This window comes from Eriocheir sinensis, chromosome 2, assembly GCF_024679095.1.
Source record: "Eriocheir sinensis breed Jianghai 21 chromosome 2, ASM2467909v1, whole genome shotgun sequence".
Taxonomy (NCBI): Eukaryota; Metazoa; Arthropoda; class Malacostraca; order Decapoda; family Varunidae; genus Eriocheir; species Eriocheir sinensis.
The window spans coordinates 30,719,681-30,746,878 of record NC_066510.1 but is presented as its reverse complement, the minus strand read 5'-3'; the positions used below and the strand labels follow the sequence as shown (position 1 = coordinate 30,746,878).

The following is a 27,198-nucleotide window of genomic DNA, read 5'->3' as shown; positions in this document are numbered from 1 at the left end:
CAGCACGTATATTTAGACCGTAGGTGAATGAGACGTAATCATTGTCTGGTTACATGAAGACAATCGCTTCTATAACCTTGAATGCTCACAATCGCCTTTAGTTTTGTCGGTGTGGACCATGTAGCAGTTTTGGACAGCCGATCGAGGCAGGGGCTTCAAGCGCCCGCCCCTCACCCGCACGGGCTCGGCAGCTGAACCCTGTTTTCTCATGCCGGGTTCCTCCTCGTTTGTCACCTGCCGGTCTGCCTGCTAAGCCACTCCTCCTCGCCCCTACCTGAAACTGTAGACGATCACGTGTTGTGCGGTGGTTTAGGCACCCATACCCTCCCCTCCAGCCCCTTCACCGTCATGCCCCGATGCCTGATGCTGGTTCTCCCTGTCTAACTCTAACCTTCCCCTACTGTTGCCCTCGAGGCCTGAGGCGCCGCCAGTCTGGGGTCATCCCTCGTGGTGGTGGTAAAAGCCCGCCGGATCCCAGGAGTCACAGTTACCGCACCCCGAAGCTTCCTTCCTCTCGCTTCCTCTCCCCTTCTCGCTAACCAGACAGGACTTCCTCAATCCACGAAAATTGCAACGAAATGTCTCCCTTGATGATGGACAACAGCGGGTTCCAGTCCGTCGATCGAGATGAAATTGCCGTGAAAATCACCTGCGAAATTAAAAACCCCGGTGCTTTTGTTTGGGAAGCAGATCTGGCAACTCAAGTGTTTCCCGGAGCGCTCATGACGTCAAGTATCTCACTCCTCACCTCCAGCCGCCGCTTTTGCAGACTCTCTACACCTCGAGTCACCGTGATTAGGGAACCTAACTCTTGATTGCATTGGCGTCACGTAACACGGGAGGCAGTATGGTGAGGAGGAGGGACAGAACTTCGTATGACACTACTGCAGCCAGGAGAAAAACGTCCCCCACTCATCGTCAACACCGGCTGCAGCCCACAGGACATCTCCTTGAGGACCCTTGTTGCTTCCTCGGTCACCCGATAGACTTTAAACCTCGTCAATTTATCCAAGGAGACTGTATCTTCAACTTTTGCTACATATACATGTATATCAATATGCATATTGATGACACTACGTACAGCACCGACGAATGGCAGCAGTGAAATAACAGTTATCATTGTCGTAATCATCATCATCATCATATCACAATAATAATAATAATAATAATAATAATAATAATAATAATAATAACTATAACAATAGTAGAAAGTAAAAACATACATACAGCCAAATGAATAAAGACAATGTTAATAATAGAGGGCAAACAAAAGAGTGAGGGCGGAGAGGCTGGACAGGTGGGCGGGCCCTGTGCAGGTGGGTGTATTGGAAGGGACGGGGTCGGCAGGTGGGTGCGGGTGAGGGGGAGGCCACGGAGAGGGTGAAGCTGGCCGCCCACTTCCTGGCCCCGGGGAGCTGCGAGGTGGGCGGCGACAGGCCAGCGACCTGCTTTGTCCAAAACTCTTACGTGGCGGCCTGCCCATGCATTGACTTTTCTTGGCTCACAACCATTGACAGGGGAAGAGGCCAACCCACATGTTGGCCCACGGATGCTCCGTCAATGAACATGTGTAGGTTATACTTACAGGTAGTGATGTCATGCTACATTTATTCGTCTGCATTCTCTCGGATCAGATGAAGGGTTAGGAAAGATTTCGAGGAAAGATGGTACGGCAAGTAAGGAAATGAGGAAATCCCTTGTGCGGCGACCACGTTTGTGTGGGCCAACACGTGGCCTTCCCCGTCCCTCCCACAAGACCCGCCACCACCACAACGGGCTGCCCGCCACGCTGCCTGCTGGCCGCCTCGCCACACCTCCCTGCCACACATTAGCACCGCCTACAACACCTTGGGTGACACCACGTCCTCTCCCTACAGTGGCACGCACTAACACATACCTGGATAAGTATCTACCTGAATATCACAACAAGAAGAGCCTCAATAAGCCACCTAGGAGCTACCAACTCCTCATGACAAAGTAATGTGGAAGATTGTTTACGTCCTTCGTGCACGAGAAGGCTTCTTGGACAATAAGTGAGCTCAGCGTTAGTTTACTGCATCCTCCAAACTAACGGCGTGGACAAACAGTATAACTTGACTAATTTGTGTGATAAAAGTGAAAAAAATAAGTTGAATAAGTAAAGTGTAGCCCACATGGTGCGCCGCAGCAACTCATCAGCTGATCCCGCCGGAGCGGAGAAGCAGCGTACTGCCAGCACGTGAAGGCGCAGTTTAGCGTTGCTCGTGGCCGGGGAGAGACGCTCCAGTTCCCCGTGTCCTTGCGTTTGTCCTCTGTGTGGTTATTTTTTGATAGTTATTAGATTTGAGTGTTTCTGGTGATCACAATGGCGACTCTGACCCTTGAAGAGGACCTTAATGCAGCGGCGTGTCTGGTGGCCATGAAGGGCGGGGGCCGGGTGAGCCCGTGGGCGGCTCCCGACACTAACAGTCAGCGCCCACGTCTTCATGTAAAAACTAATCTGCCGTTGCAGCAGACCTACCATGACCCACCGCCCACACACACACCCGCCCCAAGCCCAGAACACTCCCCATCAGTGGAATACACCCACCCGCCCCCTTTGTCCCCCGCCCACCATATGTACCAGCCACCCACGCCGCCTACGCCTCCCTCCCCACCGACGCCCACTCTGGAGGACCACTCGTATTGTCCTCCCTCGGAAACAGACCAGAGTGTGTACCTGATCGCCCGTATCCTCGCTGACCTGAAGCGCGTGCAGCAAGTGCGGGAAGACCCCCTGCCCTCACCCAGGGAACCCCAGCCCCTCCCAGAGCAGCAGCAACAGCAGCAGCAGCCCGAGACACAGGAAGCGCCTTTGGACTACAGCAAGAGAGTAGAATCCGAGGCGCCGGTAAGAGAGGGAGATTCCACCCCAAACCCGCGTAGTTTGAGTGGGCGGCGAGGGCGGGGCCGCTCAAGCCAGCTCAAGGTGGAGGACAAGCGTGCCCATCCATGCACCTTCCCCGGCTGTGATAAAATCTACGGCAAATCTTCACACCTGAAAGCACACCTGAGGACACATACAGGTGAGTAAAGTCCTTCCTTCTGAGGCGAGGCCGCTATCATAAGTCTAAAGTTTGTTATCCTTGAGAGAGATAACTTGGCGGGAGAGCGGCGGGATCTTGACCTCGGGGCGCGGCGCACTGGGTTAGGGGCCACCTCAAGGAAAGTTGTGCGATGGGGAAGTTTTTCGTCATTTTTTTTCTGTGCTTATGGGAGAGGGTGGTGCCGCCGGGGCGTTGGTCGGCAGCTGTGCGGGCGAGGGGCGGGTGAAAGCTGGCAGCTGCACTGCACAACCTGCCTCCCTCATGAGCTTACCTTCTACCTGTTTTCCTACTCCATAAACTTTTTGTGTTGTGCGCATCCCGCCCGTGTGAACTGCCGGTAAACAGTACTGCCTTCCCTTATAGATTAATTAATTGAAGACTCTTGAATCTCGTTGAGTTGCCTCCCGCCCACCTTTCGTCGAGGGACACGGAGCATGACAAGAGAATGAAAAGTTTCTTGTTTGGAAAGCTTGTGGTTTTGACCAAGACTTGGGTAACGTTGCTGGGAGGGAAGAGGTGTGGGCGTGGCTGGTTGGGGTCGCGGCCACACCCACTACCTGACGCAGCACCCCGTCGCTAGTCAATATTGGAGTTCTTAGCGGAGGGCCTACGCCAGGGTCACCTTCCCTCCCTCTCTCCTCCACACAGGGGCAGCTTCCCTCACCGGTGAAGGCAGATGTCGCCTTAGAATCAATAGTGTTGCAGAGAATATAGTGAGGGTGGGCGGGGAGGTGGTGGCTACCACCTTGTTGACACAGTGGCCACACTCCCTCCCCCTCTCTTACCCCCGCTCTGGCCCCTGGCCAAGGTTGCTTCCTCCTCTCACTCCCCTAGTTCCTCTTCCCTCGCTGCTGTGCAACCTTTAGGGCCAATTACATGGCGACGCCCTTCTCCGCTGGCTGCAAGGCCTTACGCTCGTAGGTGTGCATGAACATTACGTGACTGTGCTGGATAAGAAGGCTGAGGGGGGCGTCCCCCACCCATCAGCTTTATTGTTGCTCGCTATTGTTCGGCCTTTCCCAAGAGGGAGAGAAATACTTAAATAGGGTGGAGGCCATTGGTGTTCGAGGCGCTAACCTCGGGGAACTAGAACAGTAGGAGGCAGGCTGCTGCGCTGGTGGTGGGCGCGGCGAGGGTGTGTGTCAGGGATGGTTTGGACGCAGCACGGAGGGCGTCTGTCACCATAACTTTTCACTGCTCGTCATTCGCCGGCGGCTTGTGGCTCCGACGGTTGGGTTGCTGGGTGAGGGGAGGCTGGGGCGAGGGTCGGACCTCCACGGGGCCACGTGGCTGGGGCTAGGGGTTGAGTGTTCACGGAGGCCAACAGGCTTGAACAGGGTGGGGCAGCCCCAAAAAGTGGTCGATGGTGGTGCCCTTCACCTTTGGTAGGGGGCAGTGGGCGCCCTCGCGCTGGCCACCGGCAAGACACATGATTACCTCAGGTGAGTCCGGGCAGGTGAAGGTGGGCGCAGCGCCAAGCATATGTAAGGGGTGGGCAGGTGGTCACGGGGGCGGCGGTGCTGATCTGAACCCGGGTATTGATCACCGCCACAGGTGGCCGTGACCGTAAATCCTCCAGGATGTTCTCGCTGGAGGGTTGGCTGGGCGCCCCTTGCTCAAGGAAATAGTTTAGCGTCGCCTGGTTCCGCAGGAGAGCGTGAGGCCTGGGGGTCTACGGGGGTCGGGTTGCCTCAGCTGTGCGGGCGTATCAAGGGGCTGATGAGGACACGCGTATACACCAAGGCGTCGAGGTGGACGAGAGTTATGTTCGGCGCACAGCTGCTGGTGTCAAGGTCCAACCTGGATCGCTGCTGACCCACTTAGTCCTCGCCTACAGACCACCCCCCAACCCTCTCTGCGCCTTAAGTGATACGAATGTTGACGCGTAGAGTGCCGTCAGCATGAAGAAAACTGCGATAGGTAATCCTATGGCTTCCCGGGGCCTCCACGTGGTCACTCCACCGAGAGTTTTAACCTCGGTCGACATGATTTGAGAAAGTTAGGGACTCATCGGAGGGTGTTACGGGCGGGAGGAGGGCGAGAGGCGAACAGTGGCCACGCCCAAACAAAGTGTAGGGAAGAGTAAGTTTTTGTCATCCCAAAGATTGCGAGGTAGAGACTTGTGCGAGCGTCGGCCCTCTGAGGCAGGATGTGGGCCAGGGCCTAGCCGGGGCCCCGGCCCTCACCCGCCTCCACTACCGCATCAGTGGCTCGTGACACGCCCCCTCACCGCCTCGGAATTGATCAACGCCAAGCGGAGGTGTACAGTGCTAATTATGACACCCTCAGTCACCACCATGGGAATCTCTCTCTCTCTCTCTCTCTCTCTCTCTCTCTCTCTCTCTCTCTCTCTCTCTCTCTCTCGTATGTATCACAAAAATCGGCAACACTTCGTAATGTGGCTTTTAACGCTAAGTGGGGCCGGTGCGCCGTTGGGAAGGTAAAGGTTTCTGGAGGGGGGAGGAAGGGCAAGAGGGGCCGCCCGCCTGTCACCCTCACCAGCAGTAACACGATCGCCCGGGGGGGTGAGTAAAGCTAAACTGCCGGCCGCCCCTAGTGGGAGACACTGCACAAAGGGAGGAAGAGAAACTATAGCGGCGGGGAGGCCGGGAGGGGCGTGCCCGCCTGCTCGCCCAAGTCCCGGGTTCACGTATATTTAATCTGCGTTGGTGGTGTCCCATGTGAAGGCGGCAGGTGGTCCGGCGGGGGTGAGGATGTGGGGTGGGGCTCTCCTCTGTCTTCCTCCTCCTCCTCCAGGCGGTGATACTTATACTGCACGCTCTTGAACTACTGCTTTTAGCTCTCCACAATCCTTCCTGTCCCTAATCCGTTTTTTCTTCCTCTTCCTTATTTGTTAATCCTGCTTCTCCTCCTCCCCTCTCCGGCCTTTTTCCTCTCTTATTCTTTCTTCCTCCATTTCCTTCACTCCCTGATTTTTTATTTCTCTTCCTTTCCTTCTGTTCTTAGCAACAAAGAATCCTTACGACCGCCCTCGCTGGTGACACTGACCTTTCTACTTGGCTGACGAGAGAGAGAGAGAGAGAGAGAGAGAGAGAGAGAGAGAGAGAGAGCGCAAGCACTCATGGAAGTCGGGGTTGAGTTGAGTCGGTCAGCGGAAAGCGAGTGGTGACGTCATGAGTGCGTTGTGACGTGTCCGTGTCCCCCCAAGCAACCGGTTTTACGTCACCGAGCCGAGCGGATGGTGACGATTCAGAGAACTAATCAAGGCTTCCGACGAATTAAGATTTTGAATTTAGATATTGTTTCTTCCACCCAAAACTGACCTCCCTTTTTTTGGCTACTCGTCTACAATATACTCTTTTATAGGGGCGGTGATTAGCAGGCTGTTTTTTTTCTCATTTATTTTTACCCTTGAGCTGCTTCCTTTACTAAAAAAAAAAAAAAAAAAACACCTTAGACACCCCTTTACCCTCATTAAGTTAGTTCATTATGGCTTTTAAACACAGTATATCTGTTACTATTGCTTTGGTGATGAATTTTCTCGTTAATTAAGGCGGTGCGTTAAGTTTCGTATGTTGGCACTTTAAAAATTATTTATGTTTACGTTCTGATATTCACTTAACACCAGATATTCGTGTCTCCTTACCGATATTTAGAGAGGGTGATAATGGATAAAGGATAAAATTATTAGTATTGAATCCTTTGCCCTTGTTCCGATGCTTAAGTGTTACTGCGGGTGCGATACGAGGCATGTTGGCACTTTAAATTATGTGTTTACTTATTGATATTCATTCACCAACGCCGTATATTCGTGTTTCTCTACCGGTCATTTATTTGAGAGGGTGATAGTGGATGTATTATTATCAGTTAAATAATTTTCCCTTTATTCTGATGTTTAAAAGCTACTGCGATGCGATACGAGGCCTTTTAAGGGTGCCAGAGAAGGTTTGATACGCTGAAGCCGAAAGTTGAGGGTGATTGATGGATAATTATTAGTATTGGATCTTTTTGCCCTTATTCCGATGTTTAAAAGCTACTGGAGTGCGATACGAGGCCTTTCAATGGTGCCAGAGGTTCGATACGCTGAAGCCGAAAGTTGAGGGTGATAGATAATTATTAGTATTGGATCTTTTTGCCCTTATTCCGATGTTTAAACGCTGCTATGAGGCGATAGGAGTTCTTTCATTGGTGGCTGAGAAGGTTTGATACGCTGAAGCCGAGAGTTGAGGGTGATTGATAGATAATTATTAATGTTGGATCTTTTTGCCCTTATTCCGATGTTTAAAAGCTACAGCAGTGCGATATGAGGCCTTTCAATGGTGCCAGAGAAGGTTTGATACGTTGAAGCCGAAGTTGAGGGTGATAGTAGATAGATAATTATCAGTATTGGATCTTTTTGCCCTTATTCCGATGTTTAAACGCTACTGTGAGGCGATAGGAGTTCTTTCATTGGTGGCTGAGGAGATTTGATACGTAGACGCATGATAACAGCCAGCGCCGAAACCTCTTGAGAGCCGAGAGTCGAGTGCAACACGTGTGGACCGCCAGCCAGACGCTCCTCATGCCCGCGGTCACCAACAAGACAGTGGCTGACTCCCGTTGCGCGCCTTGGGGAAAGCGCGGCCCGTCAGGTTGTGTAAGTCGCAGCCAAGCACACCCACGGCCCACTCACGCACCCTCTCACTCACTCACCTACTCACTCATGCATTTATTTACACACACTCGTCAGCTTATGTCTTGGAGTGATGGCTTGGGTTAGATGCTTTTATTTGTTTTTTAATGTCCTTGTCTTCGTGTGTGTGTGTGTGTGTGTGTGTGTGTGTGTGTGTACTGCGTCAGAGCCCTGCACCTGCCAGTCTGGGGCGGCTTGGCTCTCCGCCTTCCCCCCCTCCCCCCAGTGCATGTCGACGCCCTCCCTTCTTCCCCTCCACCTCCTCCTCTTCTTCTTCCGTCTTCTTCCCCGGCCACGAGGTATACTTGGTTACAATTATACCCGCGACCCCAGCTGAGAGGACCCAACCAGACCCTACACGTCACCTCCCCGGCTTGCCTTGCCCCCCGCGCCCTATCACCACCACTACCGCCGCCGCCGCCGCCGCCTCTCGACACTTTCCATCCCTTCCCTACCAACGCATTCACCAACCATTGCAGACTCAACCAACCACTCCCCCCGCCGCTCCCTCCCCTTCCCCTCCTACCACACCATTACCACGTAGCACCATCACCACCTCCACGACTGCCTGGCCACACCCCCCTCGGCATTACGCAACAGCGGCTTGAGGACTGAGATCTTGGGAGAGTATCGCATGTGTCGCCATCACTCTGTAGTCCTCCTCCTCCTCCTCCTCCACTTCAGTTTCTCCGTATACTATCCGCGTTTCGTCCCTTTCTCCATCAAACCTCTTGGCGAATCCCGTCCTTGGTTGGTCGGTAGGCAGCCCTAAGCCTTGCACTCCTCCTAGCCCAGCCCAGCCCAGCCCGTGTCGTGTCGAGGGTTCGGGCTTCGGGGACGGCCTTCCTACACCTGTAATTTGTCGCAGTCTCTTTTGTTTTGTTTCTTTTCTTTTTTTTCTTTTTTTTTTTGTATGCGGCAGCCGGAGCAGCGTCACAAGGAGGCAGAACGGGGAGAAATACATGCTCACGGGCGGCGACATTTCCGTCCTCAAGGTTAACTGCAAGGTTGACTAACAAGGTAGCCGTGGCGCTCAAACATCCGCGTCAGCTTAACTTACGAAGATTTCGATAAAGTTAGGAGTATCGAGGCTAAGGGTGATGTCTCCAGACCAGCCAGACACACGGCGCGGCCTCTCCTCACCGCCTTATCTGATAGCGGCGGGGTGACCTGCTGTTGCTGCTGCCTGTCTCTCCAACACACGCCGAGGGTCGCCTCACCACCTCCACCACCACCACCTGCTTTCTCGTCCGGGAAGGTGGTGGGTGTGGTGCATGAGGCCTCGCGCACCTCCACCTGCGCCGCCTACCTCGCCCTCCTCGTCGGTAGCCTTGGACGTCCGGGGTCTGTACCCGCACCCCCCTCCTACAGTCATACCCCCCACACCCACACAGCACCCCTCCCCAACCACACACCAGTCCACTACCACCTCCCACGCCATCCTCCAACCCTCCACACCCACCACACAACACCACCCCTTCATATAATACACCACCACAATCGTACCTCCACGTATACATTATAGCACACCTTATCGACACCATCACCCTCCCCTACCCCATACACACATACAGCTTCACCAACCCACAAATCATTACCCCTCACATCACAACCCCCTTCAGCACCTCACACTGCACCACTACCATGACATCAGCATCCCATACACCAGACCGCCACTACGGCACACGAGTAGCCAATAGGGATGAAGGTGTTCGTAGACACTGACCACATGTTGCGGGGGTATGTGTCCCGAAGACTCTGGCACAAGGCCGTGCATGCCACACGCATTCGCTCGCTCCGGAGTTCATATCACGTCCTCTCGCCATCACTGTCATGTACTGAGACGGCTGAGCACCCAGACACAGCCCACGGCATGAGGCAGAAGAGGCGCTATCACTTCGTCCAGCGGGCAAATGTTTCAGTCACGGTGAAAGTCGGTGAGGTCTCTCCCGAACGAAATTACTTTTACTTTCTAGGGTGGTCCAACTTTACCCACGGCCTGAGACTTCCCACAGCTCTCCCCACCCATCATCCGCCGGTAAGGGCTGCCCGACAGATGGTGTGGCCAGTTGAGTCTTACTACCCCAGGTCCTCCTAAAGATCCGGACTGTAGACTTTGGTTTTCAGGTGCTTTTTTCTTAGTGATTGCTGGTCAGTAGAGAGTCGGGGGTCTTCTAGTGCTTCACACGGAGCTGTTGTAAGGCGTCTCGGATCTATGGGGTGTCTGGCTCTCACTTTCTCAAGAGTAGAGGAAATCAATCAAAGGAGCCGTCAGTTGCGGCCGGGTTGGCAAGGTGCTTAGTGACGTGACAAACAAGTAAGAGAGAGAGAGAGAGAGAGAGAGAGAACATTGGCGAAGTTGTTCAAGGCGCGTTACTTTAGTTTCAAGCTCACATGGTCGCTGTTTATTTTGGTGCTGTTGATATCCTGGGAGGAAGCGAGGGTTGAATTCGCTCGTGAAGGCTTGAAGATCGAAATGGGTGGGGTGCCGGGAAGCGTCGGACGTGGGCGTGCATGAGCAGGCTGGAGGGGGCGTGGGAGGATGAGGGGGGTGGGGGGGTTAAAGGAAACAATTATGGCGAAGTTGGTGTGGGGGCGCGACGGTAACGCGAGGGTGGATAACAGCGGATGTAGGACCCACAGAGCATAGGTGGCTGCTGTACGTATTTCCTGTTTCTCGTCGGTTCCTGAGCGCTGACGATGAGGAGGAGGAGGATGTGTGTGGCGTGCAGGGACGGTTGGGGGCTTGGGTGGCTGGGGTCAGAGATGGGAGATGAAGGTGGGAGTGAAGGTGAGGTGAGAGGCGGTCGAGGTCGAAGTTGGAGGGAGGATGTAGGGGACGGGCGAGGAGAAATCGTAGAGGCGAGAGCTGATTTTTTTTCTTGTTACCCTTTATGGACAGTGATCGGTGTCCTTTTCACTGTTTATTTGTGTTGGTAAGAAGAGAGAGAAGGGCGTTGAGTGCACCACAAAAAAGAAAGAGAACACTTCTTGGGTACATCCGTACTCAGGGCTACTCGTCTCTTGTGCGATGGCTTCCCTCCTTGGCCCGGTATTTGCAGGGACTCGTCACTAATAAAGTGTAGGGGGGGGCGGGGGGGGAGAGGAGATGGAAGTCTCGTCACTGGCCTTGAGCGTCGTCCCTCAACAGACCGCCCCTCACACCTCTGCCCTCCCTTCCTTGTTTCATGGACCGGTGGAAGTGGAGGTAGTCGTGGTATGAGTGGCTGGGCTGGAGGCCGGCGGGCAGCAGGTGACGCTGCTCTCACATCTCGCCGCTATCACGGACGCCACCAGTTATCTGTGCACCAACTTTGTTGCCTTCTTTGTCTTTCATCGCAGGAGTTTATTGACATTTTCACTGGTTGCGTTAACTTTTCTCCTGATTTATTAACTATTGAGGACGGCTGGCTGGCATGTGTTGGCCTTCTGGACTGGATTACCGGCATCGTTAACTTTGGACTAGACAGCTCGTAGATGGGGGTATACATTTGTTCCCGGGAGTCTAGGTAGATTAGAGTGGTGTAGCTTTCGTTGCAGCCGTTGGTGGGCAACACAACCCTCCAATCGAGGACTAAGCTGAGCTCCACGCGGGTAGGGAGGCTGCGGTGCGCGGCGTGGCGTGATGTTACTCCCGGCAGCCCGTCACGCTGCGGTAGCGCGTGCCTGTGTGTGGGCGGCCCAACACCCGCGTCCCGCCGGGCGAGGCGTGGCGGGTGACGCCGGCCCTCTGTGCCACTCATGGAGCCAAGACAGTAGTGCCGGCCACGCCCACCAGGGAGGCTGTGTGAGCACCTGACCAAGGCCAGGAGGGTGTGTGTGGCCGGCAGTCGTAATGGCGACCTTGACGCTGTTCAGCTCTTTACCTTCATTGGTGTTCATGGTTACAGGCATGAGGCAACGCATATCTGTTGTTTTCCAGCACAGCACTGTGCGGCAGAACATTTCACCACGTGATCATGTGGTGCACCGCTCGCAGGGGTTGGGTGCGCGGCGAGTGGGAGGCGGCAGGTGTTAGGCCACGCGAGGTTAGCGAGTGGGAGTGGTGCTGGCAGTGTCGTTGCTCGTGTTTCCTTTACCTGATCGATGAGGTGGGCGAGGGGCCGGAGAGGGGAGATGGTGGAGCCTCAGCCTAGCAAGGACGGGCCAGGGTGAGGAAGGGTCGCGGGAGTGAGCGGCAACCGTGCGGGGAGGCAGGTCTGGCTGGAGGGGGCATGGTGGTGGTGAGCGGTGGGTAAGGGCTACAGGGGAATGCAGGGTGATTGGGAACCGATTCAGGGCCCGCCACGCCAGCGGCATGAGAGATACCCGAGATGAAGGGCGGGCGGGATGGAGCGTGAGCTGGTAGCAAAACGTTGCTCGACATCACATTCGATCGAATCATATGATGCTGGCGCCATGCGTCCTCCACCCATTGCGTCGTATTGGTAGATAAAGTTTAATGAAAACGCTACCCAACGTGTGCCATGGTGAGTTACATTAAGACTTGGGGCAGGTAACCACTGGTTTTGACGACATGTATACACGCATACATTGGTTACTGGAATGTGCTGGAATCGAGACGCTAGGAATTACTGGCATCTGTTAGGTAACTCAGGGATGCGAGTGGAAGATAGATTGCATTAGAGAAGGGAAGGCAAATGAACGGAAGGTGACTGTGCATACGGAATGGATGTTTATTTGTGACTCGCGTAGGAGATTGTGGCCGAGTAAATGCGTGGAATAGTCATAGCTATGGGAAGACATTTTTAAAGAGGGAAACCGTGTGGGCTATGGACATGAGGGGCCGGCTCGTCACACCTGTGCTTCGGGCTGGTGTGGTACAGCTGCATGGCCAGGGAGCTTCACATCGTCTGAGCGGCGTCACATGTTGGCGGAGGGTCTGTGACGTCACAGGCTGCTAGGCAGCTGGCCCGTGACGTCAGGAAAGGAAGGCGCGGCACCGAGCCAGGCCAGCTAACCTGCCCCGCCCCGCTTGCTTCCCGCGTCACACGCAACTTCAAAAGATGAGATTCATCAGAGAGAGAGAGAGAGAGAGAGAGAGAGAGAGAGAGAGATTACCAAGCATGATGTTTGTCATCAGCAAGTAGGTATCGAATGGATAGCGTTACCACAAAACCTGTTGGACACACACACACACACACACACACACACACCGGGAGGGAGGGGGTAGGTGTGGGAGGAAGGAGGGCGCCCCGGGACTCAGCGCTGTCGGCCGGGTGAGGTAAGTGGCCGGGGATCTCCATGACGACGTCTTGCTACCTGGTGCCTGGCAGTGGCGGCGAGCAAGGTAGTGGGCGGGAGGGCGTTAGCTCGGGTCGGCATGGCAGCTGCTCGTCGCACATCTGCCGGGCCTTGCGTGCGGGTTGAGGGGGCGGGGCGGGGCGCGGAGGGGCGGATAACGGTCGGCAGCTGGTGACAAAGGCGGTGCCTCTAACCCGCGGTTCGCGCCCCCTTTTCCCGCCGATTCCAAGATTTCACAACGTAACAATGCGTCATCGAGCACCCACACTTCAGAATACATCCTTACATTGAGCAGTAGGCATGAATATCCATACCAAAATATTATTAAACATTCCCCCAGTAAGATTTTGTTAACTTGGCTACCAGTATACATATGTATACATGGGTGAGTGGGATGATACAGATAAACTTGAATGTACTAGTTTTTTTAAATTTTTGTGTAATCTACAATAATAATTTAATTTGCAAGAGGAGTCCGCGTAACCCTCTCCTCCCTCTGTACTCACACGCCGTGCTGCCCACAGGCGAGCGGCCGTTCGAGTGTTCGTGGCCGAGCTGCAGGAAGAGGTTTGCCCGGAGCGACGAGTTGGCGCGGCACACCAGGACGCACACCGGCGAGAAGAACTTCGTCTGCCCCGTCTGCCAGAAGAGGTTCATGCGCTCAGACCACCTCAGGTATGGTGACGCACTTCATTTTTCCTCTCACCAACTGGTGTCGTAGTATAGTTAGTCTTATTTTCATCTCAGAGACGCCGAAATTATACGAAATTAGGAAATAGTGACTAGTTGAAATAGCTTTGTCAATCAACTTACATAACTTAACATTTTTAGCGTTAGGTAGCAGTTTGTGTAGAAAAATAATTGTTAATAAAAATGTCCCTAAAATTTAAGAAATATAAAACAAAATATTGCCAAAGCTAAAACATTTGTGTCAAATTTCAGCTGCTTCGCAGTATTTGATGAAATCAAAAGTTTCTGTGCAGCAATAATCACAGTTTTATTCACAAGTGTAAGTGAACATTTGTGTCATGAAGAAATATTGTGTCCTTCCAGCAAGCATGCGCGGAGACACCCGGACTTTGACCCCACCCTCCTGCGGCAGCGGCGCCAGGCCACCCCCGTCACCACCGCCTCGGACAGTGAGGAAATGTCTTCGCCTTGAGGTCTGCCTAACCTAGGTTGCCTGTCGTAGCTGCCGCTGTGCCGTGAGCGGACCTGTTGCTGCACAGTACAAAATGCTTGTTTCCAGCACTGAGTTAGGGCTGTGAGACACACACGTTGTGGCTCTGTGACTCTGGAACAAGGCAAGAACAGAAACAAGTGTTGCAACACTTGCATCTCATCCACATTCTAAAGTTATGGTTTCATCTTTTTCACTTGTACATAAAATTTATCTTGAAAAATAGCTAGGCTCTACCCACTCAGGTGTGTGAGGCATACCACACAAAACCTCTTTGCTCAGCGTTCTGTAATGAAGTGCAACATACCTTACCAGTGACCAGCTCACCTCTCATCATCTGCTCAAAGCTGATGTCTTGTACCTATACTTGGTGTGATCGGTCCCTGATGCCTGTTTTTATATACGTGGATGTATTTTTAACTCCCTTTACCAGTGTGAGGCACTGGTGTTTGAAAACTCAATAATTATACATGTCGTAACAATACATATGGTTGTAAAAATGCACATGTCCCAGCAGCACCCGTGTTCCCTCAGTTCAGACTGCTCTGCTGAGTAAGACAATGAAAGGCAGGGCAGTTTGCCCCCTCACTGAACTGGCTGTGTTGCCTACCTGACCCACACAGTGCCAGGTCACTGAGGCTGTCACACCCATCTATGTACAATACTGTGTGTGTGTGTGTGTGTGTGTGTGTGTGTGTGTGTGTGTGAGAGAGAGAGAGAGAGAGAGAGAGAGAGAGAGAGAGAGAGAGAGAGAGAGAGAGCTATGCTGCCACCCAGAGATAATGTTCCAGAATGAAATGTAGTTTTGAAATTATTTTTTTATATTTTTATTTCATGGGTCAGTATTGTAGGCATTGTGAAACCAGAAAAGCAGTATGATACCTTGTCCTCCTGCCTCCTAGTTGCCTTTCTAATTTGTTTTGCCCAACAGTAATTCTTATTTATTCTAATTCGTCAGCATTTCTTGGTTATCACTTTGCATTCACAATAGCAAAAGACACCAGCTGCTTCATTACATTGTTTTGAGCATTGTTATTACTTTAGATGGTGCTAAGAAGTGCCTTAGAAGGTTGAGCACCAGTGTTGCTGCAGTAGTGTGCATGTGCTCAGCCCGGCGGGACCTCCACCACCCATACCCTCTTGTTCTCCCGCATGTTTGTTAATGTAGAGTCATCTCAATATGAGCATAATTGCCAAGGAATTCTATGTTTACTGTTAGGCATTATTTATATATCTATATACTGTATACTGTACCATACTCCATGTATCGCACACTCAACAATATTTTGCATACCTCTTGCATTCCTTTCAAGGAACACCGTTTTGCAGCTGTTGATTGGAATGCATATTAAGTTATAAGCAGAATTAAGGAATCAGTGTATCGATGAACTCTAGTAGTAGTGAAATCAGTTACTGTGAAGCCTCAGCCTAGAGATACAGACCACCTGCCATATACTACTGCCCACCTGAAAGACACACCTCTTTAGTAGTCAGGGCTATAATTTTGTAATTGAACTATTCAAACAATAGAAAGAAGGCATGAATGTATTAGTATTTATATAAAAGGTGTATGTCTCTGGTAGATAGCTATAAGGAGGTGTTACACTGAGCACAACTCCTTGTACCATACATCTAGTCGTGCGAGCTGCAACATACCGGAATTAGGAGTCAGTGCTTGATAGGGAAGTTTTTTTGGGAATTGTAATTTTTAAAGGTCTTTGAAGTCTATATTTTCCTGTGAAATAAGGAAACCTCAGTTGTAGTGCCATATGAAGGGAGGTGGGAATGTCTCATTTCTTACAAGCCTTAGTTAAGGGAGAGCAATTTTTTTAACAATTATTTATTTTACTTTTCTCAGTGTGAAGCACAAGGATATTCAACACTTTTCAATAAAATTATGGCTCAAATTGTCTTAGTTTTTACTTTTGATGTAAACTGTAGTGTGAAGGCAAACAGTGTATTGTTTTAATATCTTGGAACAGTGCCAAATAAGAATAGTAAGCCAGTGTTGGGAAGGACAATTTGTTTGTAAAACTGTACTTATTTGATGTACTTAACTTTAAACTGACTCCCTTGCTGTCAGCTTGATAAAGGGGAACACAACAAGGATAAATGGGGAAACATATCAGTGGCAGACAGCATGTATATTGTGTGCATGAGTGTGTGCAGTGTTTCTACCTTTTGGACTGTTTAATGCCTCACAGTTAGACTTACACATCATAATCATGACCAAGTTATTCTTTTCTCTGTACAAAAGACATAGTTATTATTAATGAATGTGCATAAATAAATACAAAATGTTTATAATCATGACTCACTTGTCATGCCGCTCCTGGGGCATCGGGCCGCCAGTACACCTCAGCTCATGTTGTTGCAGTGTCATGCTGTAGAAATTTAACACGAAGTGATTGCACTATTCAAGCTTTGTGATATTGTAGGCTAAGTTTCAAGAAACACTAATAATGGTATCCATATAGCACACCTAGACTAAACTTTTTACTGTGATGACAAAGCTGGAGTGTTCTTAGTGGTCCAGCACCTGGCTGGACATTTTCTTTGGCCACGATATATTCACACATTTCTACCATAAATATGAAAGTTGAGTTAATGCCCTTTACTCTACCTTACCTGAAGTGGCCGAGAGAGGTGCCGGGAGGCTGTGAGCTCATTGGGTGGCATTGGCTGCTGCCTGTCACAGTGTTATCCTCTCATGTCTTTCACAAAGGAACTCACCATGAGCAGATATTTTTGAGAAATGCTCATTATCATCAAACTAGAAGTGGTTTGTTTCATAATACTGAAAACAATGTTGAAAGTTGTGTAAATAAAGAGATATAAGATAAGTGGTGTTAAGTAACCTAGTAACTGCATGAAATATTGTCTTGGTTTTGAAATGCCTACATGCTGAGAGGCAAAAGGAAACAATACTAATTTAGCATTTCAGTTTTGCATCCAATAAAGCAGCAAAACTTAAACTGATATTATGTGTATATTTGGAAAAAATTCAAATAAGGCTGTAACTGTAATGGTGCAACTGAGTGGGGTAGAGGGGCCTTCAGACTCTAATCTCATCCCTCTTGTAATATAGGAGCTGCATACCTATTAATCTCACAATATGCAACAGACTGCAGTGGTGTTATTAATCTCCATTTCTTGGGGAGGATTTTTTTATGAGAACTACCTTAGATTAAACACCATAATAACCATGTTCTTTCTTGGTTCTTTCATATATTTATTTACTTAATCTAAACCCTGACATAATCATAACTTCCAAACTAATATGATACAGGCCAAGTTCTTCACATCCGACAATTTTCCACCGATTCAGTTTTTGCCATGAAGCTGGACTTCCCTCCACAGTAGGTAATCAAGATAATGTAACATACTGGTGATGATTAGTCACATCAGAGAAATCAGATAGAGGGTGCTTTGATATGTGAATAAAGCACTAGTCACAGGAGGATAAAATGGCTTGTCATAATTATCTGAAATGATGGTAAATAAGACGCTGAGTGTCATGGCAGTATGACATGGTAAATGAAACAAGTCACAATAGATATGAATGAATATGCATTGGAGATGAGCTACTTGAAAGGAGCATGTGGGCTAATGAGGTGAGATTTACCATGTAGTGAGGATGTATGGTATGGATATGAGAGGAAAAGGTGTCACTGCTAAGGTGGAATGAGTATGTAGAGCTGAGAGTTAAACCCAAGGACTGGCTGCATGACCTCAGGGTAGATGGAGGAGGAAAACATGAAAGAACAAAGGGAGGGATGGTACTGATGCTTAGAAAAGAGTATATAAACAAAGCATTTAGGACTTTTTCTGGGGACAATCCTTCAGGTGGAATTCTTGTTAGAAGTATGGATAGATGTTTTGTGTTAAGGGATGGATTGCAGGTGAAATTACAAAATACATATGAATACCATTGCATGTATGCCATGCTCCCATGTCAGCATGGATGTACACTATATACCCTGTTGGTAAACAGGAACTATTAAAAAATGTATCCACTTCCTGTTGAAAAACAGGTATCAGATATAAAGTAACATTTGAAACAGTATCCCATTGCTGTACAGGAACTAGTTGCAGAGAAACATGTTCTAATGGATAAGATAAACATAATTCTTTATTCCATGTTACACCATTCAGTTCTCCATACTATTATTATCACTGAGCAGCCAAACAGCAAAACCATGAAGATCTTCTTGAGAAAACAGTGCTACTATGTTCTGCTTCAAAATATAATACTCTTCTATAAAACATAGATATTTTTTTAGTGCAATCAAAGACATGGCAATCAGGCTTGTGGCTTTGCAGCTCATTTATATATTGAGATGAAGTGAGTAACATACATGGCACACGGCAGACTGACATTCATTGTTTTGCCTTCCTGAATAAGACCAACCACAGCATCAGTATATTGTAATTTTCATCATCCTAACACATCAGTTGTGACATAAAGAATCACTCACCTAAGCATTATCTATTTGACGGTCAATAGGGCTGAACTTGTGTAATTACACAAGAAATTATGAAATTATCATTAACTCCATACATGTTAGTTTATGGACCTGCCCTCTGTGAGAAAATATATACAAGCACTTTTCAAATACTTGAACAAAAATTCTTATAATATACTGTTATGCTGTACACACATTTATATTTACTGTGCTCATCCATACAATCATACACCTGTAATACATGTACGAAAACTATGTTAGCCATAAACAAAGTTGAAATTATCGAAGAAAACAAATACATATATATATATATGCAAAAATATATCCTGGTGAGTTGCTTTCATTGACCAGTATCTTTAGCTGGGATGATGTAAGATGAATATTTGAAGTCTGGTGAGCCTCACAACATCCATCAGTAATACAAATTAGACATATAATTTTGACACAGGACTGAAACATAATGATGGATAAATCACATTACTAATGGTGAATCTTAATATTTGGCACTGCAAACCAGGTTTCAGTGTTTAAAGGAAAACTAGACATCTCAATATACTGACCTGCATAATTACGATAATGGACCTGATTGCTACAGAAATGCATTATTTAATATAAATCATAAAGTACATTTTGTAAGTTGCCATGCATGCTCATGAGGGTGATAATGTGGCTACATGAATAACTACAGGCTAAAGCCAAACTAAAATTTGTCCAGACCAGCATGACAAATATACACACATTTCTGGTAATGATGAAATTATAACTATGATAAACACATTAAATAAATGAAAGCCATAGAACAGGCTTATTTGAATCAGGTGAAACTATATGATACTGGAATAAGATGACTGTGCCTGATGCAAGCAATGACTACCACAATCCCTCCATTTGGGATTATTGTATAAGTACTGTATGCTTCACTTAAGCAAAATGTGAACTTCATCAAAGAGTACAAAAACCTGAAAGGTATCTATATGAAAAATCAATCAATATACATATCCTGGTATGTGGGTCCTATTTTGTTACTCCTGCAAACCATTTCCCCATTCCAAAAGTATGTACTGTGAAAAATGCAGCAATATATCAAATACTATGCTTATTATATAGAAGTTAAAAAATAGCAATGCTGATGAATATTATCAAATAAGCATATAAATATGCACTTAAATAAATAATTGAATAAATAAATAAATATATAATGAAATAGAGTCTGTGAGTGTCACTACTTAGGTCCTGTGATTTAGAAGGCCTGTGAACTTCCACACAATTTTCTTGAGTTTTGCATTTTCTCTCTTCAGCAACCATTCTGCATCATGAGATAATGGAGCAAAAAACATCTCTACCTTGAGTCATAAGGTGATTAAGAAAGACCATCTGGTTTAGTCTAGGTTTCATGCTCTTATGTTTGTTTCTTTTAGACCACATTTTGCAATAAATTTCAAAACAATCTGTGCATGCATATAGCATATGTGTGTGTGTGTGTGTGTGTGTGTGTGTGTAAGATCTGCATGTCTGTTTAATATAAAATGTGCTCATCTCTATATATATGAGGTGGTGCCAAAGAAACAATATCAAACAAAACATGACAGACAAAAAGAAGCAATAGTGAAAATTGTACTGCTACATCACTGCCGGAATATGGAGTGCAGGAGAAACAAAATTGCTGTCAAGTTGTGAATATGGTTGTCACTTACCCTGTGATTTAGCATACAGTAGAAAATGTCATATATTGTAGAAAATAATACTGTATGATAAACAGTTGAATACTATGAACTCCTTGCCTATGACTGCTTGGGCAACACATTTCAGTCACAGCTTTCATTGGTGCCATGTTTGTTTATGTTATGAGACAACACTAAATATCTGGGATATGGCCAAGGTAAATATTTAGTGAAAACTGAAATTTTATCATTACTGACCAGAAATTAGTTTATAGCTACAGCTTTTAATTGCCCCACTTTAATAGAAAATAAATAAATCAAAGACATTAGGATTTTTTAGCCAATGCTAATATAAAGATTAAATACACATTTTTTTTCAAGTATTATATTTAAAAGGATTCATATTAAACTTATTGCATTGCAGGTTTTATACTAGTGGAAAAAAAGATGTTTGTATAAAATTTAGATATAAATACTTTGTGCTAAAATTATTTTTGTGCTTTCATTATTAATGTAAAAAATAAAATCCAACTGTATGACTTGAAATAAAAGAAACATCATGAAATAATAAAAAAAAAGTTCCGTACCAATGAAGCTGATGAAATGCTGAAAACTTAAGTTTAATTTTTTTCTTTCAAAATTGTTTTTAAGTCTGAAATATAATGTCACTAGTAAGGATAATTCAAGAGTGTCCTGAAAAAATGTCATGCCTAAAACTGAAGAGAGCTCTTGTGAAAAAAAATAATAATAATAATAATAAACAAAAAATAAATAAATATTAATCAAATATTATTGCTGGGGATGAGTGCTGACATAGCCCTCATTCACATCATAAAAAAAGAAATGCCTTATTTACAAAGATATAATAGAAATGTATAACTTTTCTCACTGCTATCTATTCTATGCAAAATGTCAATACAGCTTAATGAGCTTTCCTACTAAAAATAATAAATTGTGTCCAAACTTGAAGAGCTGTACTACAAACAACTCCAGCCCTGCTTATACTGCTGGTTCCATCATGCAACCACAGTGTATAATCTCAAGATAAATATTAACTTACCATCTATTTGTTGAATCAATACTTTTAAGACTGGCCTTGTAAATGGCAATAATGAGCCTTAGTTTGAGTGTCTGCCTCTTACTGAAGAAATAAAGCTTAAGGAAACTTGTTATCAGCATCTCACTAGTGTCTGACACCAGTGTTGTGAGCAAAGAGTATGTACAAGAACAAAGAGTAATGCCTGCCATGTGAGCAGTGAGGCTAAACATACTGTCTTAAAAGTAAATTATCACATTTCAGATGAAGGTACTTGGACTAAAGGTAACATAACTAAAACAAATAAATAAACAAAATAAATAAATATATAAATAAACAGTATCTAACCTCTAGCTGATACTGACGGTAATAATACAGGTTGAGGAAAAAGGTTTGGAAATACATCTGCTGACTGCCTGAATTTACAAGAAAATGTTATTTCAATAATAGAAAACTATCTGAAGACTACAGGCAGACCACATTTGGCACTGGAATTCTGTTTAAAAAGGATATGCTGAAAAAATCAGCATTCGCAAGTGCTATATGCCAATTATAATTATGGAGATATGTTGCTACTCCCATTAAAAAAAAAAAAATAAATAAATAAAAAAAAAAAAAAAAAAAAAAGACCCTTAACTGACATATCATGGATCTTGAAACACATCATATTTCTGAGCTTGTCAGTGAAACTAGATATTGTTTTCTGGGATTTTACCTTCGGAGGAGAAAGGGGCTGTGAAGGAGCAGCAGTGAGGTGACTGCCATGTCAAGTTACTGTACTGTGAATGCACTTTGTCAAAGTAGTCCTCCACTGATTATAAAGCTAAAGGTTCATCCTTGCACTGAAAGGTACGACAACTATTCGTCTGTTCTCTTTTTAAGAGTAACATGTTGCTGGCATATTTTTCTTACTTTGTCTGAAAGATGGAAGCATAAGAAAAATGCAATGCTTGAAGTAGAGTTGCCATGACAATGGACTGTTTGTCTGGCTCTACAGAATCTTTCATAATGTCATAAGGCAAAATGTTGACCCATCAAAGGACACCACGTGTAATGTTGTGGAAACAGACTGGTGACTGCTCGAGTACCTTGCCATCATCCATAAAAGAACAGGTTAAGTGGAGAGATGGAGAATTTTAAGTATCCCTTATCAACTCAGCACTGTTTGATTAATGGGACTTTTAGGGTCAATTTAGTTAGAAAACTTAATCAAAATCAATGATACTAAAGCAGAGAACTAATTAACTTCAATCAATGCCTGTATGGTCTGGGGAACTTTTTAACATATACAGAGATTTTGCCATTAAGTACCATTATGCACATGTACAACAGGATGGCCAACCAGTGCTGAAAGGTGTACTAATAAATGGGGTCTGCCTGTACACACATATGCATATGATTTCCCTGAACTAAAACATAGGGGATCATAACCCAAGTCCATATAAGCATGATCACAGAACATGATACTGTGTATGGCTGATCATGTCTCTCTAGCTGCCATTTTGAACACCTAGCATTACCTTCTGATGCAGCAAAAACAGCTCATTTCTGAAAAGGTGGTGCAGCAGTTGCCTTAAATGACTTCCCAAAAGCTGACAATGAGCACTACTCTATGCCAAAGGTTGAGGTCTCTTCGACAGCAAGGAGCAATTTCTCATACAGCATTTCAGGAGATGGGTACGGCGGCAGATCCAGGCGGTTAAAGCATGTGTGGGCCCTGCAAGATGTGAGATCAGAGGTCTACATGTGCATCATCCATGAATTTCCACTATTCAATGAAATTAATAAGCACTGAATATTTTACTGTAAACTTACACAAAAAAACAAATATGACTTGTTTTAGGTCAAAGAATTGTTGATGAAACCTAGAGTACAGAGATAAATACAAACATGAACTTTCACGTAAGCATGACTACAAACCTGGGTAGGCTAGAGGGTTTCCCCCACTTTTCAATGCAGAACCTCCGAGGACCATTGCTTCCCCTAAGGGCAGCAAATCCCTCATAAGGCACACTTGAGGTGCCGGTGACAAACTGTAGCAGTCTCAGCCGTCGTTCATTGTCAAAGCGCTCAATAGCAAGCCAGAACCAATGTATCACCGGGTGAGAATCATGGTAGCCTGGAACAATATTTAGTCCTGAATTATGAGTTGCTTCTAAGACATTTAATTTCCTTAGACTGTAAGGTGTATACCAAAGAAAGCAGGATTTTATTTGTTTATTTCATGTGTAAACCAGAGTAACCAATGCATACAACATTTAGTTATCATTATTTAATTATTATGTCCTTTCTTAAATATTAACATCAGCTACAGAAGATACTTAGGTAACCAATGCAAAACACAAAACTAACTCACCAGATCTATACTCAGTGTTTTTCCTCCAGTCAGTCACATCAATCTCCAGTGTGCCGGCAATGACTAGTTCAAGTTCTCGAGCATCAAACACTCCTACCAGTCGAGGGTCAATTACCTCGTAGAATCCACGAACAAGGCTCTCGGTCTGCTCACTGACTCCTCTTTCCAACCGCCACCGAACCATTCGCTCCAGATACTCCTGTTGCAAAAAAAATGTCACTGACATTAGCAGTTATATAAAAAAATCTAGGAAAAGGGTTGCAGGGTTCCTTTGAAACTGGAGATGGCTTTTATTTTATTCAACTGAACGAAAGAACAACATGCAAATGACAAAGAATGAAAAGACATGTACTCAATGACATGCTCTCTTGGCAGAGATCTGTACTGCCTACAAATCTTAATTTTTCATTTCAGTTATTTGTTGTTAACCAACCTTCTTATTTCTCTCAGTGACAGCAATATTTTTCCCTCCAGGTTTGAGATCCTTTTCCACCACATGTCCCCAGATCTCTTCAGTGACACAGAAGGTCAACTCCAAAATGTCAGTGATGTCATTATCCTTCACCCACAGCAGACTTTGGTGAAACTCAGAGTCCAGGGACTCCACATCAGACAGGGAGACAGGGCTGTGGATACAATAACAGCTAATGACAAAAATGTTAAGCCTAATCTCTTCATACCTAATTTTATACAAATACAAAATGTTCAAATATATTTCACAATATTCTGTCATAGCATCCCTTTCTCCAACTTACCTACGCAGCAAACCTTTGTAGAAAGGTCGAGTGAAAAAGGCATCCAGTAAGTACTGGTGGACCAGGGCCAGCCCCAGCACCCGCCCACAAAACCTGAACCATTCATGGTAGTTATCCACAAAGGCCGACATGGGAGAAATCTGAACTGTGTAGGTGTCATTGGCTGAATATTCAAAGAGTCCATAGTATGGGTTAAATAGTTCTCTGGACAACAAGAAAAAAAATTCCCTGGATGGTCCCCCATAGTCCAGTCCTTCTTCCCCATAGAAGGTAATATACAGTTTGGACTTCTGAAGGTCCTTTTTGCTGGCACCCATCACCTTGTTGAAGGCATCCTCTAGTAGGTGGTCACGACGAATGTTGAGTCTGAGGGTGAAAGTGTTGCTTAGTGTGAATCTGTGCATCTTGTTGAAAAATATTCTTTTCAGTACTGATAAAGCTCCAGTATGGACTTACTTGTCAAGTATGTACTTACTTGAGTTTATTTGGGCCTTGCCCATAGCCTTTGCCCTCTAACTTCCTGTAGAAATTCCTGAGCTTGGCCTCAAAGTCCCTCCGGTAAGGCGCATGAGCCCGAGCATTGGCTCGAGCCAGTCCAGGGGAGGCCTGGGGGGAGGGCTGGGGGGAGCCACGTGGGGACATACCCACAGTGGGAGGCACATATGACATGATCTCGTGTTCAAACAAACTGCAGCAAAAGGAAATGCCATAGTGATTAGATACTCTGAATAATAGCATGAAGCTACAGTTCTAAAACATTTTAACAATGCCTTCTTGTTAACATAAACACACCAGAAAAGGTTTAGAATTATTCAAATTAATCTCCACTAAAATGCACTTCTGTCTCTCACCTCAGCACTATGATGAGGTCTACGTCGTGACTGAGGCGGTCAAGAGCTGCTGTTCCATCCATCCTGATGGCAGTGACCTTGTCCCTGAGAGCTGGGGAGGTGCGCAGGCCACTGTGACGCTCACAGAGGATGTCCATAATGTTTGGTTGCCGCAGCCAGGCAACGACCTAAGCAGGCATTACAGGGGAATAAGTGTTTGTTATATACAATTCTGTTAACATAAACTGAGTAAAGACTTGAGGATTCATTACATGCATTAAACAGGTGCACAATACTGTGCAAAGGCACACACTGGTGACCAGTTCAATGCATAACATTTTAATACCTAAAATCTTTCATCATGGGCAGTGTACAATATGTGGATAATATAAAATAAAATCAATTTAAACCAGAAACAGTAAATAAGTACATAAACTGATGATAAATATTCTATGCAGGGAGAAACAAGATTAAAATTACCTACAGCCTTAAATCAATGATTTTTGCATTTTTTTATTACCTCTCTTCTAAGACTACTACCCTGCTATAATAACTTGATTGAAATCACACACACACACACACACACAAACACACACAAAAAAATAAAACAAAACAAAATAGACACACACAGCAGACAATCTTCAACTTATCAATATAAAGAGCTTAAACAGATTTCATAAAAGGCTTTGTGGATGACAGTAAATCCCAAAGTACACTGCATAACCCCACAGAGAGGCCCACAACTATTCTTGAGAGAGAGGGAGCCTCTAGCACAATGCCACTGCTGCCTGAGATGAGTATCACGGTATGGCATATCACCTTGTCATTGTAGGCAGTAGGAATGTTAGGGGTGACGTGTGCAGCGATGCCCCCACAAACACTGCCAATAGTGGTGGGTGGGCGTGGCGGGGGAATGGGCACCTGCGTGGGAGTGAGTTGGGGTGAGAGCTAACTCTAGCCAAGTTGGGGGACTGGTACCTAAGCTCCTAGGTGCTCACTACCTTTCTTATATTGTAGCCTCTCCTTCAGCATTACATAGCAATTCACAAAGCAACTGAGAAAATCATATTAACACAATGACTTATCATACCTAAAAAAATAATATAAAATCGTGCCTGTGTTGTGTATACTAATCAATCAGATTGCCAGAGTCCATCATATTATATACATATGTCTAGAATAGCCTGAGATGCATGCATAGATTTTGTGGAAGCCAGACACTAAACATGTGGGATCATGAAGCACAGTAATAGCAAGTGTTGTCTGGGAATAGCAAAAAGCTCGACTTATTCTTATGCCAAAGTAATTTTTCAAATAAAATCATGCAAAATTAATTTGATAATAAGAAAAAAAATTCTTGTTTAGAGCTGGAGTGGAAAAAACAAAGAAACTTCATTAGTATATTCAGTACTGAGATCTTGGCCCAAATACCAGTGATGACACCAATATACCACATTACTGATATACAGATTACATGCATAAATAATTTTTAAACATACATTCACACACACAGACATAAAAACTTCCAAAGCAATAGAGGCTTAAAATAATTTTAAAATAGTTGACTGGAAGAAATGTCATTCTCATATAAAGCCACTCAAAAAAAGTTGATCAATTTAAATGTTAAAATTCCTACAATTCAAAGTATTCATGAATGGGTTCACTCCACTGGCACAACCCAAGGCAGCAGAGACTAGTCCTTCATCCCCCATTCACTTACCCGAGAGGCATCATCCTCAGCTGGAGAGCGAGACCTCCGATGGTGGGTGCTGGGTAATGCTAGTTTGCTGGCGTTGATGAATGGAGCATCGATGGGTAATCTGGGGTCCATGAAGGAGGTGGTCTTGCTAGAGTGATCAATGAAGAACAGCTGAAATATAATTAATACACACATCTTCAGTCAAACAATTCACATATGCTTGGCATTATTTCAAGACATACTGACCATCAACTGATAATTAAAAGGATATGA

General features: G+C 46.0%; 2 protein-coding genes across 5 annotated transcripts in view; one reads left to right on the top strand and one right to left on the bottom strand.

Annotated features, from left to right (window-relative positions):
* The first annotated feature begins 1,765 nt into the window (after positions 1-1,765).
* Positions 1,766-21,912, top strand: LOC127002557 (Krueppel-like factor 9). Its single transcript, XM_050868642.1, has 3 exons — positions 1,766-3,044; positions 13,467-13,617; positions 13,996-21,912. Exons 1-3 carry the CDS (start codon positions 2,345-2,347, stop codon positions 14,102-14,104), a joined length of 960 nt encoding a protein of 319 aa, XP_050724599.1. The 5' UTR covers positions 1,766-2,344; the 3' UTR covers positions 14,105-21,912.
* LOC127002536 (E3 ubiquitin-protein ligase HECW2-like) overlaps positions 14,788-27,198 on the bottom strand; it is a 50,709-nt gene continuing 38,298 nt past the window's right edge. For 3 of the 4 annotated variants that reach the window (XM_050868626.1, XM_050868609.1, XM_050868620.1), the window contains 9 exons: positions 26,947-27,096; positions 26,046-26,147; positions 25,248-25,414; positions 24,872-25,084; positions 24,397-24,762; positions 24,075-24,267; positions 23,642-23,840; positions 23,206-23,404; positions 14,788-23,002 (listed from right to left, as the gene is read on the bottom strand). In XM_050868626.1, coding sequence (XP_050724583.1) covers positions 22,891-23,002; positions 23,206-23,404; positions 23,642-23,840; positions 24,075-24,267; positions 24,397-24,762; positions 24,872-25,084; positions 25,248-25,414; positions 26,046-26,147; positions 26,947-27,096 — 1,701 coding nt within the window. In that variant the 3' untranslated portion in view covers positions 14,788-22,890. The remainder of the gene's footprint in view (positions 23,003-23,205; positions 23,405-23,641; positions 23,841-24,074; positions 24,268-24,396; positions 24,763-24,871; positions 25,085-25,247; positions 25,415-26,045; positions 26,148-26,946; positions 27,097-27,198) is intronic. The other variant, XM_050868634.1, reaches the window with a different exon arrangement.